Raw genomic sequence first — 14,709 nt, 5'->3', positions numbered from 1 at the left:
CTTTGCCATTTAACTGGAGCATTCAGTTCATTTACATATAACTATTACTCTATTTAGATTTATATTTATGAGATCAGATTTTGTTTCATCTTTGTATCTTTGGACTTCATTTGGAGTGACTGCTTTTGTTTCACTTTTTCACTCTTAATCATTTGAAAGCTGTACAGTCTTGTTATTTTTTATTTTAATAAACTCTCTTGAGGTATAATTTACATGTAATAAACTTCATTCCTTTATAGTATAAGTTTGAGTATTGACATATATGCAGAAATTCTGGTTACTCTTGATGTACATTTTTACTATTCAGAAGTTAATCTTTCTTCTTTCTCTTAATTACAAAAGGAAACTTGGAATACTTAGTATCATCACCTCCCAAACCAGTGTACCCACTTTTAATTTATATTTTAACTGTAGCTTTAAAAAAAATCATTGTGTATGATACTGCTGTGTTTTACATTCAGTGTTTAAGATTTACTCACAGTTTTACTATTTTGTTTTTCATTTCTTACTGTTTCTCAGATCTTTAGTCTGAATTACTTTCCTTCTGCCTGAAATGTACCTTTTAGTGACTGTCTCTAAAAGTATTTTTACTTTGTAATCATCTTGAAAGTTAGTTTCTTTCTCTGGCTAATTTTTAAGAACCAGCTTTATTGGAATATAATCTACTTGCAGTAAATTACTCATCTTTAAGTCCAGTGAGTTTCAGTGAATTACTGTACAACTACCCATCCAGCCATAATAATGGAATTCTTTCTGTCACCCCAGATATCTCTCTGGGCCCCTGTATGGTCAGTGTCTTCATCTTCTGCTGAGGTAACAGCTGATCTGCTCTCTGTCACTGTAGGTTAATTTACCTCTTCTAGAACTTCTCATCACTGCAATTCTACATAAATATACTCTGGTGTAAGACTTCTGTGCTCATCTTAAGGTTTTGAGATTCACCAATGTTATTGGATATGTCAGTGGCTCTTTCCTTATCGCTAAGTAGTATTTCATTGTATGAATGTACCACAGTTTCTTTATCTGTTCACTTGATGAGTATTGGAATGCTTGCAGTTTGGGCCTACCATGAATAAAATTGAGATTCACATCTGTGTAAAATGTTGTGGAAATTTGCCTTTATTTCTCTTGGGTAGATACCTATGAGTGAAATTGCTGGGTAGTATGTATGGGAAGTATATGTTTTCACTGTATAACATTGTTTCTGGTGCCTTTCAAGATAATTTCTTTAGCTCCTTGCTCTGTAGTTTCCCAATAATATTGACTAAGGGCAGGTATTCTTTTTTGAATCTTATTTGGGATTCATTGTGTTTTGGAATCTCTTGAGTTGTTTTCGCTTAGGATTTGGAAAATCCTTCGGATACTGCATCTTTTCCTTTCCTTCTCTTTTTTCTTTTGGTATTACTAATTGGATGTAGACTTAAATTTTTTTTTTAATGTTTATTCATTTTGGGGAGGGAGCGACAGAAAGGGAGATAGACAAAGTACAAAGGAGGAAGGAACAGAGGAGGAGGGAAACACAGAATCTGAAGCAGGCTCTAGGCTCTGAGCTGTCAGCACAGAGTCCAACACGGGGCTCAAACCCACACCGATGAACCATAAGATCATGACCTGAGCCGAAGTTGTACTCTTAACCAACTGAGCCACCCTGGGGTTCCTGGATATAGACTTTTTTACTTTCTTCCCATATCTCTTAACTCTTTTTCACATTTTCCTTCTCTTTCTCTATGCTGTATTCAACTAAATTCCTTAGAACAGTCTGCCAGTTCCCTAATTTTATTTTTGGCTCTATCTGATTGGTCATTACAAACATCCAGTAGGCATTCAAATTTGCTTTATTTTTGGTGTTAGAAAGTTAAAAAAAAATCTGTTTCATTACTCTTAAACTTCTTGTTGTCTTTCATTTCTTTGAACATATTAAATAGTCATTTAATTAGTTTTATAATTTTAGTGTCTGAAGTTCTTGTAGGTCTTTTTCCATATCTGTTTGTTTTAGTTCCTTTTCTTCTGCTTGTTTAATTTTTCATTTAGTTGTGTGTTTGGTTTTTTTCCCCCCTATAAGCTGGTCATTTTCTTTATAATTCTGTTTGTGGAACTTATGTGGAAACTCCAGAAGTTGTAGTTTATTGCTTTTGACAGACACTGTTACTAGGTTACATTTCTCCTGGAGGGTTTTTGGACCACTCAGATAATGTGAGTTCAGGCTACAGTCCATGTGATGTGATGGCAGCTTTTGGTATCAATTTATAATTTATGGGTAGTGATATTTTTCATCCTGTGAGAGCTGAGGATTGAGACAGTTGGTTTCCCTTGCTATTTGTTTTCTGGTGGGGGTATTTTAGGGCCTCTATAACAAAGGTTTAGTTCTCTGGGGTTTCATCTTTATGGGAGGAGGATCTTCTGGTACAGTCCCTGCCTTATGGAGGTTCTGGGATAGCCTTCTGTTCTTTATACTCTGAGATGGGAAAACCTAAACCCCAGGCCCTGTGGTTTAGCAAATATTTTTCAAGTGAAAGCCATTCAGTCTTACCACTCTGGGATCCCATTATCATTTACTATTTGCTCTTTATATTTGCTGTCTTATCCACTTGTGTGGTACTTAAAATATTTTACTATCCAGCAATTGTAAGTGTTTCTGTGGGTGGATACCTAGCCCACCGTATTTCAAACAGTTTTTGTTGTTGCTGTTGTTTTTTAGAATTACAGGGTCGCATTATAATTTTATATTTTACAGTTCAGCATTAATACCACCACATGTATACAGATGGTGTAAAACAAGTACAGTGGTGTTTTTAACATAAAACAAATATTTGTTTTATGGAAAAATTAGCCTTTATATCTAAACATGCAGCCCCTCTTTTCCAAACAATTTAATTCCAAAATTAACTACAAAAGCTCCAAAAAAAGGGGAGACTGCTTCAATTTAAGGGCCTGTAATACATTACAGTGGTGACCTGAAGATTGTAGGTGGAAATACTGTTTTGGGTTTTTTTCCCCTCATCCATTAGTACTTAGGGTGTCCATCAACAGATGAATGGATCAAGAAGATGTGGTTTATCTATACCATGGAATACTACATGGCAATGAGAAACAATGAAATCTGGCCATGTGTAGCAACATGGATGGACCTTGAGGGTGTTATGCTGAGCGAAATAAGTCAGGCAGAGAAGGACAAATATCATATGTTTGCACGTATAGGAGGATTAGGAGGAACTTGACAGAGGAACAAGGGGGAGAAGAAGGGGGGAAATGGTGGGGGAAAGGGAGAGAGGCAAACCATGAGAGACTCTTGAATGCTGACAAAAACTGAGGACTGATGGATGTGGGGGGGAGGGGGGATGGGCATGGAGGAGGACACTTGTGGGGATGAGCACTGAGTGTTATGTGGAAACTAATTTGACAATAAACTATTTGTAAAAAAAAAAATAAAGTACAATTTAGCTGTAAAAAAATAAATCAATAAATTGTACTTAGGGGGATGTTTTTTTTCTCACTTCAGCATGATCCCAGATCATAGATGAGCAAACTAACATTAAGATATTTACAGTTAACTTACTGTTCTAAAAATAAAACCTCTTAACTGTTTGCCTCAACTTATTATTTTAAATTCATTTATGTACATGGACTCTTCTTTTACTCTTTAAGAAAAGCAGCTTTCATATTGTACTCCTGTTTGTTTATGGAAAAACTTCAAGTGCTGCATACTGAGTTTGATATTAAAGTAACTTCTTCGATCAAAGTAGCATCTCAATATAAAATGCCACTTAATGGAGCACTGTTCTTTGTATGTTAGTCTATATAAATCAATAGAGTTTTTAAATGTAAGTTTACATCCTTTCAACACTTTTAATGGAGAACCACCTACTTCTACTACCTCCTTTGTGCCTCCACTGTCTCCTTGGCTTAGACCTGGTACAGGGGCCAAGAGTGAATTGTCCTCAAGTCCCTGGTGTATATGCAGTGGGTATTTAAAGATTGAATCACAAAGGAAAAGATTCTTAATTTTTACCACATAATGTGTGTAAAGAAATTAAAATTAAAAGATGAATTGTCAGAAAAATATTTGTAAAAATGGGTTAGATAGAGGATAAGTATATGTGTATGTGTGTGTGTGTGCATGTGCACATGTGTGCATGTACGTGTGTGTATAATGTAGGAATTTATGCAGTATAAGAAAAACCCTTTATTTCAAGAATAAATAAATTACCTATGGAGAATTAAACCAGTTAACCAGTTAACAGATGTATAGAAATTTTTTTTGCTTTTCTCATAGGGAAATTCAAATTAAAATAGCATTAGACAGTACTTCTTATCTGCCCCTTTTGGAAAAGTGTTTTGAAACTATAGTAGCTGATGTTGGCAAGGAAGAGAGCAGTTGAAATAGATAGTCTCATATGTAGTTACTGGGAATGTTCATTAAGATAAATATTTTTGGAGAGTATTTGAACAATTTGTATTAAACATTAAAATGGATTATAGTATATGACCCTGTAATTCCATTTCAGTGCTTAGGAAATCATCCTAAACAAAAACTTTTATGCAAAAAGATATTCTTTACAGACTTCTTTATAATAGCAAAATTTTGTAAATGGCTTAAATATATACTTTGTTAAGGTGTTTAAGTCCTTTGTTGGATAAAAGATTTAATGCCCAGAAGTAGAATAAAGGTTAAATCAGTTGTGGTGTATTTCTTTGGTAGAGTCTATATAAGATATAGACCCCCCCAAAATCCCTATTTTTGTAAGTATAAAAAGAGAAAAGGCTACTTGTCAGCAGCATCTTTTTTTTAAACTCGGTTTCCAGGACACTTTTCTTTCCTGGTGTTTGTCTTTCCACACTGTTTTTTTCTTCTCCATCTCCTCTAAAGTTTTATTTTCATCTCCTCAACCTCTGTAGATTATAGTGACCCAATGTTCAGTCTTACCTTCTCCTTTTCTCTAGTCCTTTCCATTGAAGATTTCTAGTCTCATGGCCTGGAATGATATCTATATGCTAATGACTGCCAGATTTAAATCTTCTGGATGGACATTTCTTCTGAATTCTAGACTCATATATGTCCAGCTGCCTACTTTACATACTTGACTATATACAAATAGCTCACCCTTAACATTTCAGAGCTAAACTCCTGATGCTTTTCATTTATTCAGGCAAACACTTGGGCACCATGTATGATACCTCTCTGTCCCTTCTGTCCCATATCTGGTCTTTTACAGGATAATGTCATTTTTGCCCCACCGTGCATTTAGAATCCAATCCCCTCTTACCAACTTGCCCAGACTCTGAATTTGTCCTCTGCTTCTACTCTCCCCTCCTTAGTCTGTTCTCAGAAGGGCACTAGAGCAGTGGTTCTCAACTGGGATGATTTTGTCTCCAGGGGATATTTCACAATGTCTGGAGACATTTTAGGTGATCACAAATGGGTGAGGATACTACGGACATCTAGTGTATGCAGAGGAGGGAGGCCAGGGTGGCTGCCGGACATCTTGCCATGCACAAGGCAGTGCCCCCTGTCTTGCTAGCCCCACCCCCTGAAACATAGAACCGCAGCCAAACAAAGAAGAATTATTTAGATCAAATGCCTTACCCCTGTGGTTAAGAAACCCTGTACTACAGGTGGTTAAGACACTTAATGCTTACAGGTTCTATTTTGTTTTGTTTTGTTTTCTCAGTGTAAGTCATGTTATGGCATTCCTCTTCCCTCAACCCTCCACTGACTCCCAGTGTCATTCACAGTAAAAACCAAAATTCTTACAACAGCCTGCCAGACGTACAGTATCTGGTCCTCTTTTACATCTTTGAATCCATCTTGCTCTTTCTCTGTCCCAGCATCTAACCTCCTTGCTGTTCTCTGCATTCATCAGGCATCCTTCTTCTCTGGGGCCTGTGGATGGAAATCGTTTCTGCCTTTGCTTGTATATCATCTTCTCAGTGAGGCTTCCCTAATCCATGGCATTTAAAATTGCAGCCCATTTTCCTCCCTCTGGCAGTCCCCATCCACAGTTACCTACTCCCCAGTTTTCTTGCTATAACACTTTAGCCTACTAACGTTCCATATTATATATTTACGTCATGTTTATTACTTGTGCTGACAGTCCTTGCCTTTCCTGCTATCAGAGAATATAAGCAGCAAGAGGGAAGAGGTTTTGTTTTTGTTTTTAAGCTAATGGGCCTTAAGCGCCTGAAACATTGCTTTGTACAAAACAGACACTCTAGTTATTGAAGTAACAGTTCAGGTGTTGTGCTTCCTTTTTTTTTTTAAAAAAAAAAAGTTTGTTTTAAATATTTATTTATCTTTAAGAGAGAGAGAGACAGAGACAGAGAGAGTGTGAGTGGGGAAGGAGCAGAGAGAGAGACACACACAGAATCCAGAGCAGGCTCCAGGCTCTGAGCTGTCAGCACAGAGCCTGACGTGTGGCTCGAACTCATGAACTGAGATCATGACCTGAGCTGAAGTCAGATGCTTAACTGACTGAGCCACCCAGGCGCCCCTATTGTGCTTTCTTTAATAGGAGTCTGGATGCTTTCCATCTCTTTCTACTTTTGTAAGATTTCCCATATTTCTCTTACATATAGGAATTATTTTTATCATAGAAAATTAAAATAAGTGTGATGAAGTTTGTGGCTAAATATTTTGTCTTTTATTAGTAAAATTTAAACATACTCTATTTTGTCCATCTTTATAATTTTCAAATGTTAGATTCTGAAGCAGCATGTACAATGAATATAGTCTTAATTTTGTTAATACAGTTTAATATTTACAGCTAAAGGATTGTATGTTTTGTTTCTGTTTTTCATTTTCAAAGGACTATGATTTAATTTCCAAAGAACCAAAGCCTTTTGTATTTGAGGGGAAAGTACGTGGCCCTATTGTTGTGCCTACAGCAGGAGAGGAAGCTTCTGGGAATTCAGGCAATGTAAGAAAAGGAGTTGTAAGGAAGGCTAATGTGTCTCCTAAAGGAGATGAAGGTGATAAGAAACCTACCTGTATGGATCTGGCAAAAGAAGATATGAAAGATGATGGCAGAACATCACATCAGCCGGGTGATCAAAATAGAACTATTTCTTCCACCCAGGGCTTAAACAACGATATTGTGAAGGCATTGGACCGAATTACATTGCAGAACCTTCCTTCTCAGACAGCCCCGGGTTTTACCACAGGAGTGAAGAAGGACTACAGTCTCCCTCTTACTGTCCTTACATGCACTAAAGCTTGTCCACACATGGCTGCTTGTGGAAATGTTCTGTTTGAGGGAAGAACAGTTCAGCTAGGGAAGCTTTGTTGTACTGGAGTTGAAACTGAGGATGATGAAGATACAGAGTCTACTTCGTCAGTGGAACAAACATCAGTGGAAGTCTCAGATGGACCCACACTCCACGACTCAGATCTCTATATTGAGATTGTGAAAAATACAAAGTCTGTCCCAGAATATTCAGAGGTGGCTTATCCTGATTATTTTGGTCACATTCCACCTCCATTCAAAGAACCTATCTTAGAAAGACCTTATGGTGTACAGAGGTGAGTTTCAGATTTCTTCCTTCTTTTAAACAGGACCATTGTCAGAATATAAGATGTACTTTAAGTAACTCCTTTGGGTATTTAGGAAGAAAAGTACTCTGAATTAAAGTTATTGTAATTTTTTATCCTGGTTTGGAAATTTTTGCACTGTTTTGAAATTGTCCTTATGGGTTACTTTATTTTCTAAGCTTGTTACTTATTCAGATGAAGCCAGCATAATAAACCTGACTCTGGGACAATTTAGAAGTTTAGAAATTTAGAAATTTTTTATTTAGATGGAATCTGAAAGTACAGATTATTTTCTAATCTTTCAATAAATATTAGTAATAATACATATTTAGTAATTTGATTTTAATTTGAACTTGATTTAGATATAGGATTGAAGAAGATGTGGACATTATTTTGTTATAAAAATTGAAATTAGAAATACTAAGGTTGAAAATTTGGGATTCATAGAAACAGTAACTATAGTTCTTAAATCTTGCCAATTAATTTTAGAAATTACAAATAGTATTAATTATTGCCAACTAGCAATATTTGGCACTTAAACATATTTGTGTTGCCACTTGACTATTTTCAGTGATTACGATTAGGGTTTTGTGATGTTGGTTTACTAGTACCTAAAACATGTATATGCGCTTGTTACAAGTATAGTATGTAACGATAAAGGGAGACACTGTGGTGGGCATTTGACTTTCCTTAGACTATAAGGCTTTTTTAAAGCAACAACTGTATCTTATTAATTTTTTTGCATTTAGTGTGTAGTATAAATTAATCATTCTTACTTGGCAACATAGTATATGTTTAATGCTGCCGGTTGGCTCCTTGACCCACAGGTATGGAATCACATACAACATAGCATCAGAACAGGGACTCACTCTGCTGGAACGACGTGTGGGAGTGGGCATGTGCCCTGGCATCCACTGGTTGCATCATACACTGTACCCTTCAGAGTTGTAGCCCTGAGAACAGTTGCAGTGATGGGGACAAAGTTTGTCCTGCTCCTATTGGCCTTCTCAGTTTCTCCTTAGGAGATGCCCACAGGAACTGTGGGGGGCTGCATTTGTTCCTTCAAGTGACATTAAGACTGGAAGAACACATGCGTGTAGCAGCCATACTTGAACCAGTGGCTCTGACTTGATAAGAGTGATGAGTTAGTGTGGTGTGGCCTAGCAGTATGGGGTACTCTGAAAAGCAAGTCAGAATATTTAGATTCTAGACTGGGCTGTCCCACTGATTCGGTGTGTGTATGTTTGAGGAAAGTAATTTAATTTCTCTAGATACTAATTTCAAACTGTGGATTGACACCCATTAATATCCAGTATTAGAAGAGAAAATAACTGTGTCACATGTAGTACAGCAAAGTATTATTTCACAAACCTTTGTTTTGAGGGTGTGTGTGCTTGTGTGTGTGCTTATGTGTGTGCAGGGCCATTATTTTTTTTAATGTTTATTTTTGAGAGAGCAAGTGAGAGGGAGCAAACGTGAGTGGAGGAAGGGTGGCGAGAGGGGGAGGCAGGCTGTACTGACAGCATCGAGCCTGATGCAGGGCTCCCATGAACTGTGAGATCAAGACCTGAGTCAAAATCAAGAGTCAGATGCTTAACTCACTGAGCCACCCAGGTGCCCCAGGGCTGTTATTTTTAAAATGCATTTCTTCTAGGTCATGATCAAAAAAGTTTGATTGTCATTCACCTTGATGATGGTTAACCAACTATGGCCCATTGTGTCAGATACAGCTCACAGCCTGTTTATGTTCAGCCCACAAGCCAAGAATGGTTTTTATGTGTTTAAACGGTTCAAAAAAATCCAAAGAAAAATAACAGTTTTGCGACACATGAAAATTTTATGACTTTCGTATTTGTGTTTATAAATAAAGTTTTTTTGGAACACAGCCATTTCTATTTGTTTATGTATGGCTGTTTTGGTGCCACAATGGCAAAGTTAAATAGTTGTCGTAGAGACTATGTGGCTTGCAAAAGTGAAAATATATACTAACTGGTCCGTAAGGAAAAGCTTGCTTACCCCTACTAGCTAGATAGTCTGAAGGCTTTATGGTTCTGTATTTGCAATAAAATATGCAACATCAGCCAGATAATAAAGATTTCTTAGTAGTCAGAAATGCTGCTTTTAAAAAAATCCTACATTGAGAATATTGTTTCTGTTTGCTTATTTGCCTAGTCTTCTATAAGTTATTTTTTGAGCAAATGATAACATTTTGTAAATTTTTGCCAACTTTTAGGCCTGTCCTTATTCAAATGCAGTGACACAGTCAATAATATCAAAATTAATAAGGATTTACTGTTCATAATTTTCAGAAAAAGGAAGCATTAGACTTCTTAAAGTTACTTGGTGAAAATATGTTTTTGTTACTTTGAGTTTCTGCTTTATGATTATCACTGAACTTTCACTCATTAATCTTTTTAGAATAATGCAGTAAATGAATAAAACTTCATTAAAAATTTCTCCATCTCATTTGGAAGGGGGAAAACCCATTATAATATTCATATCTCAATGTAGATAGTGCATTAATACTTAAAAAGTTTTGGATGTTGTCGGGAGAGGCCAAGATGGTGGATATTGCATATCAGCCCTAAAATGCAACTAGATCAGCAACAAACCATTTTGCACACTAGAAAATTGATCTGAGGATTAATACAACAGTCTGCATAACTTGAGCCACAGACCTTGGCAGGTACACAGCGTGGAGACGTGAACTGGGGGAGAGGGAAGCTGTGGAGGATAGGGAGCTGTTGGAGCTGTTTTTGTTTGCAGAGAGAGGACAGAGACAGGGGGAGAGTACAGGAAAAGCACTCCCCCTGAAAGCACCTGGAAAGGAAGAGTAGAAGCACCCACAAGGATGTGAACAAGAAAGGGAGAAAGAAGAAAGGAGAGGGTTTCAATACCATTAGGACTCTATAAACAGGGGAGTTTCCAACTCTGCACCTCAGTACCTGGCAGTGTTCTGGTGAGAAGGATGAATCCCCAAGAGCAGACAGCGAGGTCCGAGGGATCCTCGGGCCGTGTGGGGAGAGTCAGTTCCCCTGCTGGGAGGACATTGGGTGGAGGCTGTGTGGCCTCCCCATGGGAAAAGTTCCCAGCAGACCCCGGAGAACACCTTGACCAAGGACACTAGGGTGTGGTGAAGCCTTGTACCAGTTGCGTGTTATGATTTGCAACAGTCCTTTGAACTACAGCTGCTACACCATCGGGCAAACTTTTCTGGGGTCAGGCTGGCACTGGACGCAGTCTCTGAGTCTCTGCAGCAGTGTGGTCGTGCGAGTGGTCCTGGGAGCAAGCCAGCACCTGGCCATTGCTCAGCGAAACACTTCCCTAGAGGGTCTGAGCAGGTCAAAGCCACAGTGTCCTCAGAAGTGAGGGGTTTGGAAACACAGCCCATCTGAGATAAAATTCAGGAGAGAGGTGCTGCCTGGCAGGTTGAAGGCTTGGTCATGGACAGTGTAGAAGTAGGGTGTGGACGAAAGCTGGAGACAAAGGAGAGGTGCCTGATGGTTGGCCAGTGAGAGCACAGGGTTCTGATTTGTGCTAGAGACTGGGAAACTGGGTGATGCCATTTTTACCTCATCAGTGCATTACCCACGCATACACACTACATTGATCCACCCCAATAAGCTAAGGAGTGCCACCTGATGGAGAATGGAGCCATTACACCAAGACCTGCTCAACTGTACCAACAAAGTCCTAGAGGACAATTAAAGTCTGTCCCCCTGCTTAGTGTATGGACTGTAAAGTACTTCATAGTTTGACTCTAGGTTAAGCTGGCTGTAATTACATTTGGATATCATTCTATTTGCTGGTCCATCTATTCATTTTTTCCTCTTTTTCTTTTCTTATTCTTGGATACAGAAATAAAAAATGTATTTTTATTTTCTGTTTTTATAAAAACATTTTTGAAAATGTTCACTGTATATTTTTGTAAAATTTTTATTCCATTTTACTTCATTTAATTTTATTCTATTTTATTGTATACATTTTAAAACATTTTTTCATTCTTTTTTTCTCTTTTCTTTCCCTTTTTTCTCTATTCTATCAAGCTTCTTTCAACAACCAGACTAAAACATATCTAGCATCAACCTTCCTTTATATGATCATGTTGTTTTTAACTTTTTAATTTTTTTTATTCTTTCTCTTTCTCCAAAATGATGAAGAGAAGGAATTGTCCCCAAAAGAGAGAACAGGAAGAAATCACAGTCAGGGACTTAATCAACACAGATATAACTGAGATGTCTGAACTAGAATTTAGAATCATGATAATATGAATACTAGCTGGGGTTGAAAAAAGCATAGAATCCCTTTCTGTGGAGATAAAAGAAGTAAAATCTAGTCAGGACTAAATTAAAGATGCTGTAGTTGAGATGCAATCTCGATTGGATGCCATGTCGACAAGAATGGATGGAGTAGGGCAGCAAATCAGTGATATAGAAGACAAAATTATGGAGAATAATGAAGCAGAAAAAGGGAAACTAAGACAAAAGAGCACAATACAAGAATTAGAGAACTCAGTGACTCATTAAAAAGGAATAGCATCCGAAACATAGGAGTACTAGAAGATGAAGAGAGAGAAAAGGGGGTAGAAGGTTTACATGAGCAAATCATAGCAGAAAACTTTCCTAACTTGGGGAAAGACACAGATATCAAAATCCAGGAAGCACAGAGAACTCCCATTAGATTCAACAAAAGCTGACCATCAACGAGGTGTATCATAGTCAAATTCACAAAATATGAAGACAAGGAAAGAATTACAGAAGCAGCAAGGGGGAGAAATGTCCTTAACCGAAAAGAGAAGCCAGATCAGTTTTGCAGCAGACCTATCCACAGAAACTTGGCAGGCCAGAAATGAGTGACAGGATATATTCAATGTGCTGAATCAGAAAAATATGCAGCCAAGAATTCTTTGTCCAGCGAGGCTGCCATTCAAAATAGAAGGAGAGATAAAAGAGTTTCCCAGACAAACAAAAACCAAAGGAGTTCATGACCACTAAACCAGCCCTGCAAAAAATTTTCAGGGGGGACTCTCTGAGGGGAGAAAAGATGAAACAAAACAAAAAAGACCAAAAGCAACAAAGACTAGAAAGGACCAGAGAACATCACCAGAAACTCTGACTCTACAGGTAACACACTGGCAATAAATTCATATCTTTCAGTACTCACTGTAAATGTAACTGGACTAAACGCTCTAATCAAAAGACATAGGGTAACAGAATGTATAAGAAAACAAGATTCATCTATATGCTGTTTACAAGAGACCAGTTTTCGACCTACAAACACCTTCAGATTGAAAGTAAGGAGATGGAGAACCATCTCTCAGGCTAGTGGTCACTAAAAGAAAGCTGGGGTAGCCATACTTATATCAAACAATCTAGATTTTAAAATAAAGACTGTAACAAGAGATGAAGGGTATTATATCATAATTAAGGCATTTATCCACCAAGAAGATCTAACAATGGTAAACATTTATGAGAAATGCAAACAATAATAGAATGTTATGAGCAATTATATGCCAACAAATTGGGCAATCTGGAAGAAATGGACAAATTTATAGAAACATAATAAACTACCATAATTGAAACAGGAAGAAATAGAAAATTTGAACAGACCCATAACCAGTAATGAAATCGAATTAGTAATACAATATCTCCCAAACAAATGAGTCCAAGGCCAGTTGGCTTTCCAGGGGAATTCTATCAACCATTTAAAGAAGAGTTAACACCTATTTTTTGAAGCTGTTCCAATAAATAGAATTGGGAGGACAATTTCCAAACTCATTCTATGAGGCCAGCATTACTTTGATTCCAAAACCAGAGACCTCACTAAAAAGGAGAACTACAGACCAATTTCCCTGATGAACATGGATGCAAAAATTCTTAACAAGATACAAGCCAACTGGATCCAACAATACATTAAAAGAATCATTCACCATGATCTAGTGGGATTTATACCTGGTATGCATGGCTGGTTCAATACCCACAAATCAGTGTGATAAATCATAGTAATAAAAGAAAGGGCAAGAACCACATGATCGTCTCGATAGATGCAGAGAAAGCATCAAACAAAATGCATCGTCGTTTCTTGATAAAAACCCTCAAGAAAGGAGGGTTAGAAGGATCATACTTCAAGGTCATAAAAGCCATATTCAAAAGACCCACTGCTCATATCATCCTCAATGGGGAAAAACTGGGAGCTCTCCCCCTAAGGTCAGGAACATGACAGGGATGTCCACTCTTGCCACTGTTATTCAACATAGTATTGGAAGTCCTAGCCTCAGCAATCAGACAACACAAAGAAATAAAAGGTATCCAAATTGGCAAGGAGGAAGTAAAACTTTTGGTCTTTGCAAGCGACATGATACTCTATGTGGAAAACCCAAAAGATTATACAAAAAAACTGCTAGAACTGATTCATAAATTTAGCAAAGTCACAGGATATAAAATCAATGCACAGAAAGTGATTGCATTTCTATACACTAATAATGAAACAGAAGAAAGAGAAATCAAGGAATTTATCTCATTTACAATTGCACCAAAAACCATAAAATACCTAGGTCTAAACCTAACTAAAGAGGTAAAAAATCTTTACACTGAAAACTATAGAAAGCTGGTGAAAGAAATTGAGGAAGACAGACATACACACACACACACACACACACACACACACACACACACACACAAAGGAAAAATATTCCATGCTAATGGATTGGAAGAAAAAATATTTTTAAAATGTTGGTATTGTACAAAGCAATGTATGTATTCAGTGCAATCCCTATCAAAATAACACCAGCATTCTTCACAGAGCTAGAACAAACAGTCCTAAAATTTGTATGAAACCAGAAAAAAAACCCAAATAGTCAAAGCAGTCTTGAAGAAGAAAACCAAAACTAGAGGCATCACAATCCCAGACTTTGGGATGTATTACAAAGACTGTATGGTACTGGCACAAAAACAGAATGGAACAGAATAGAGATCCCAGAAATGGACCCACAAACGTATGGCCAACTAATTTTTGACAAAGCAGGAAAGAATATTCAATGGAATAAAGACAGTCTGTTTGGCAAATGGTGTTGGGAAAACTGGACAGCAACATACAGAAGATTGAACCTGGACCACATTCTTACCCCATACACAAAAACAAACTCAAAATCGATGAAAGACCTAAATATAAGATAGGAAACCATC

The 14,709-nt window shown here is 37.4% G+C and overlaps 1 protein-coding gene across 2 annotated transcripts in view; it reads left to right on the top strand.

The window, feature by feature from the left end:
* AGTPBP1 (ATP/GTP binding carboxypeptidase 1) overlaps nt 1-14,709 on the top strand; it is a 155,512-nt gene that overhangs the window by 81,278 nt on the left and 59,525 nt on the right. For both annotated transcript variants that reach the window (XM_077749493.1, XM_077749494.1), the window contains one exon: nt 6,804-7,516. In XM_077749493.1, coding sequence (XP_077605619.1) covers nt 6,804-7,516 — 713 coding nt within the window. The remainder of the gene's footprint in view (nt 1-6,803; nt 7,517-14,709) is intronic.

This window comes from Crocuta crocuta, unplaced genomic scaffold, assembly GCF_008692635.1.
Source record: "Crocuta crocuta isolate KB4526 unplaced genomic scaffold, BGI_CrCroc_1.0 scaffold99, whole genome shotgun sequence".
Classification (NCBI taxonomy): domain Eukaryota; kingdom Metazoa; phylum Chordata; class Mammalia; order Carnivora; family Hyaenidae; genus Crocuta; species Crocuta crocuta.
The sequence above is the reverse complement of the archived record's forward strand: the minus strand, read 5'-3'. Positions and strand labels throughout refer to the sequence as shown.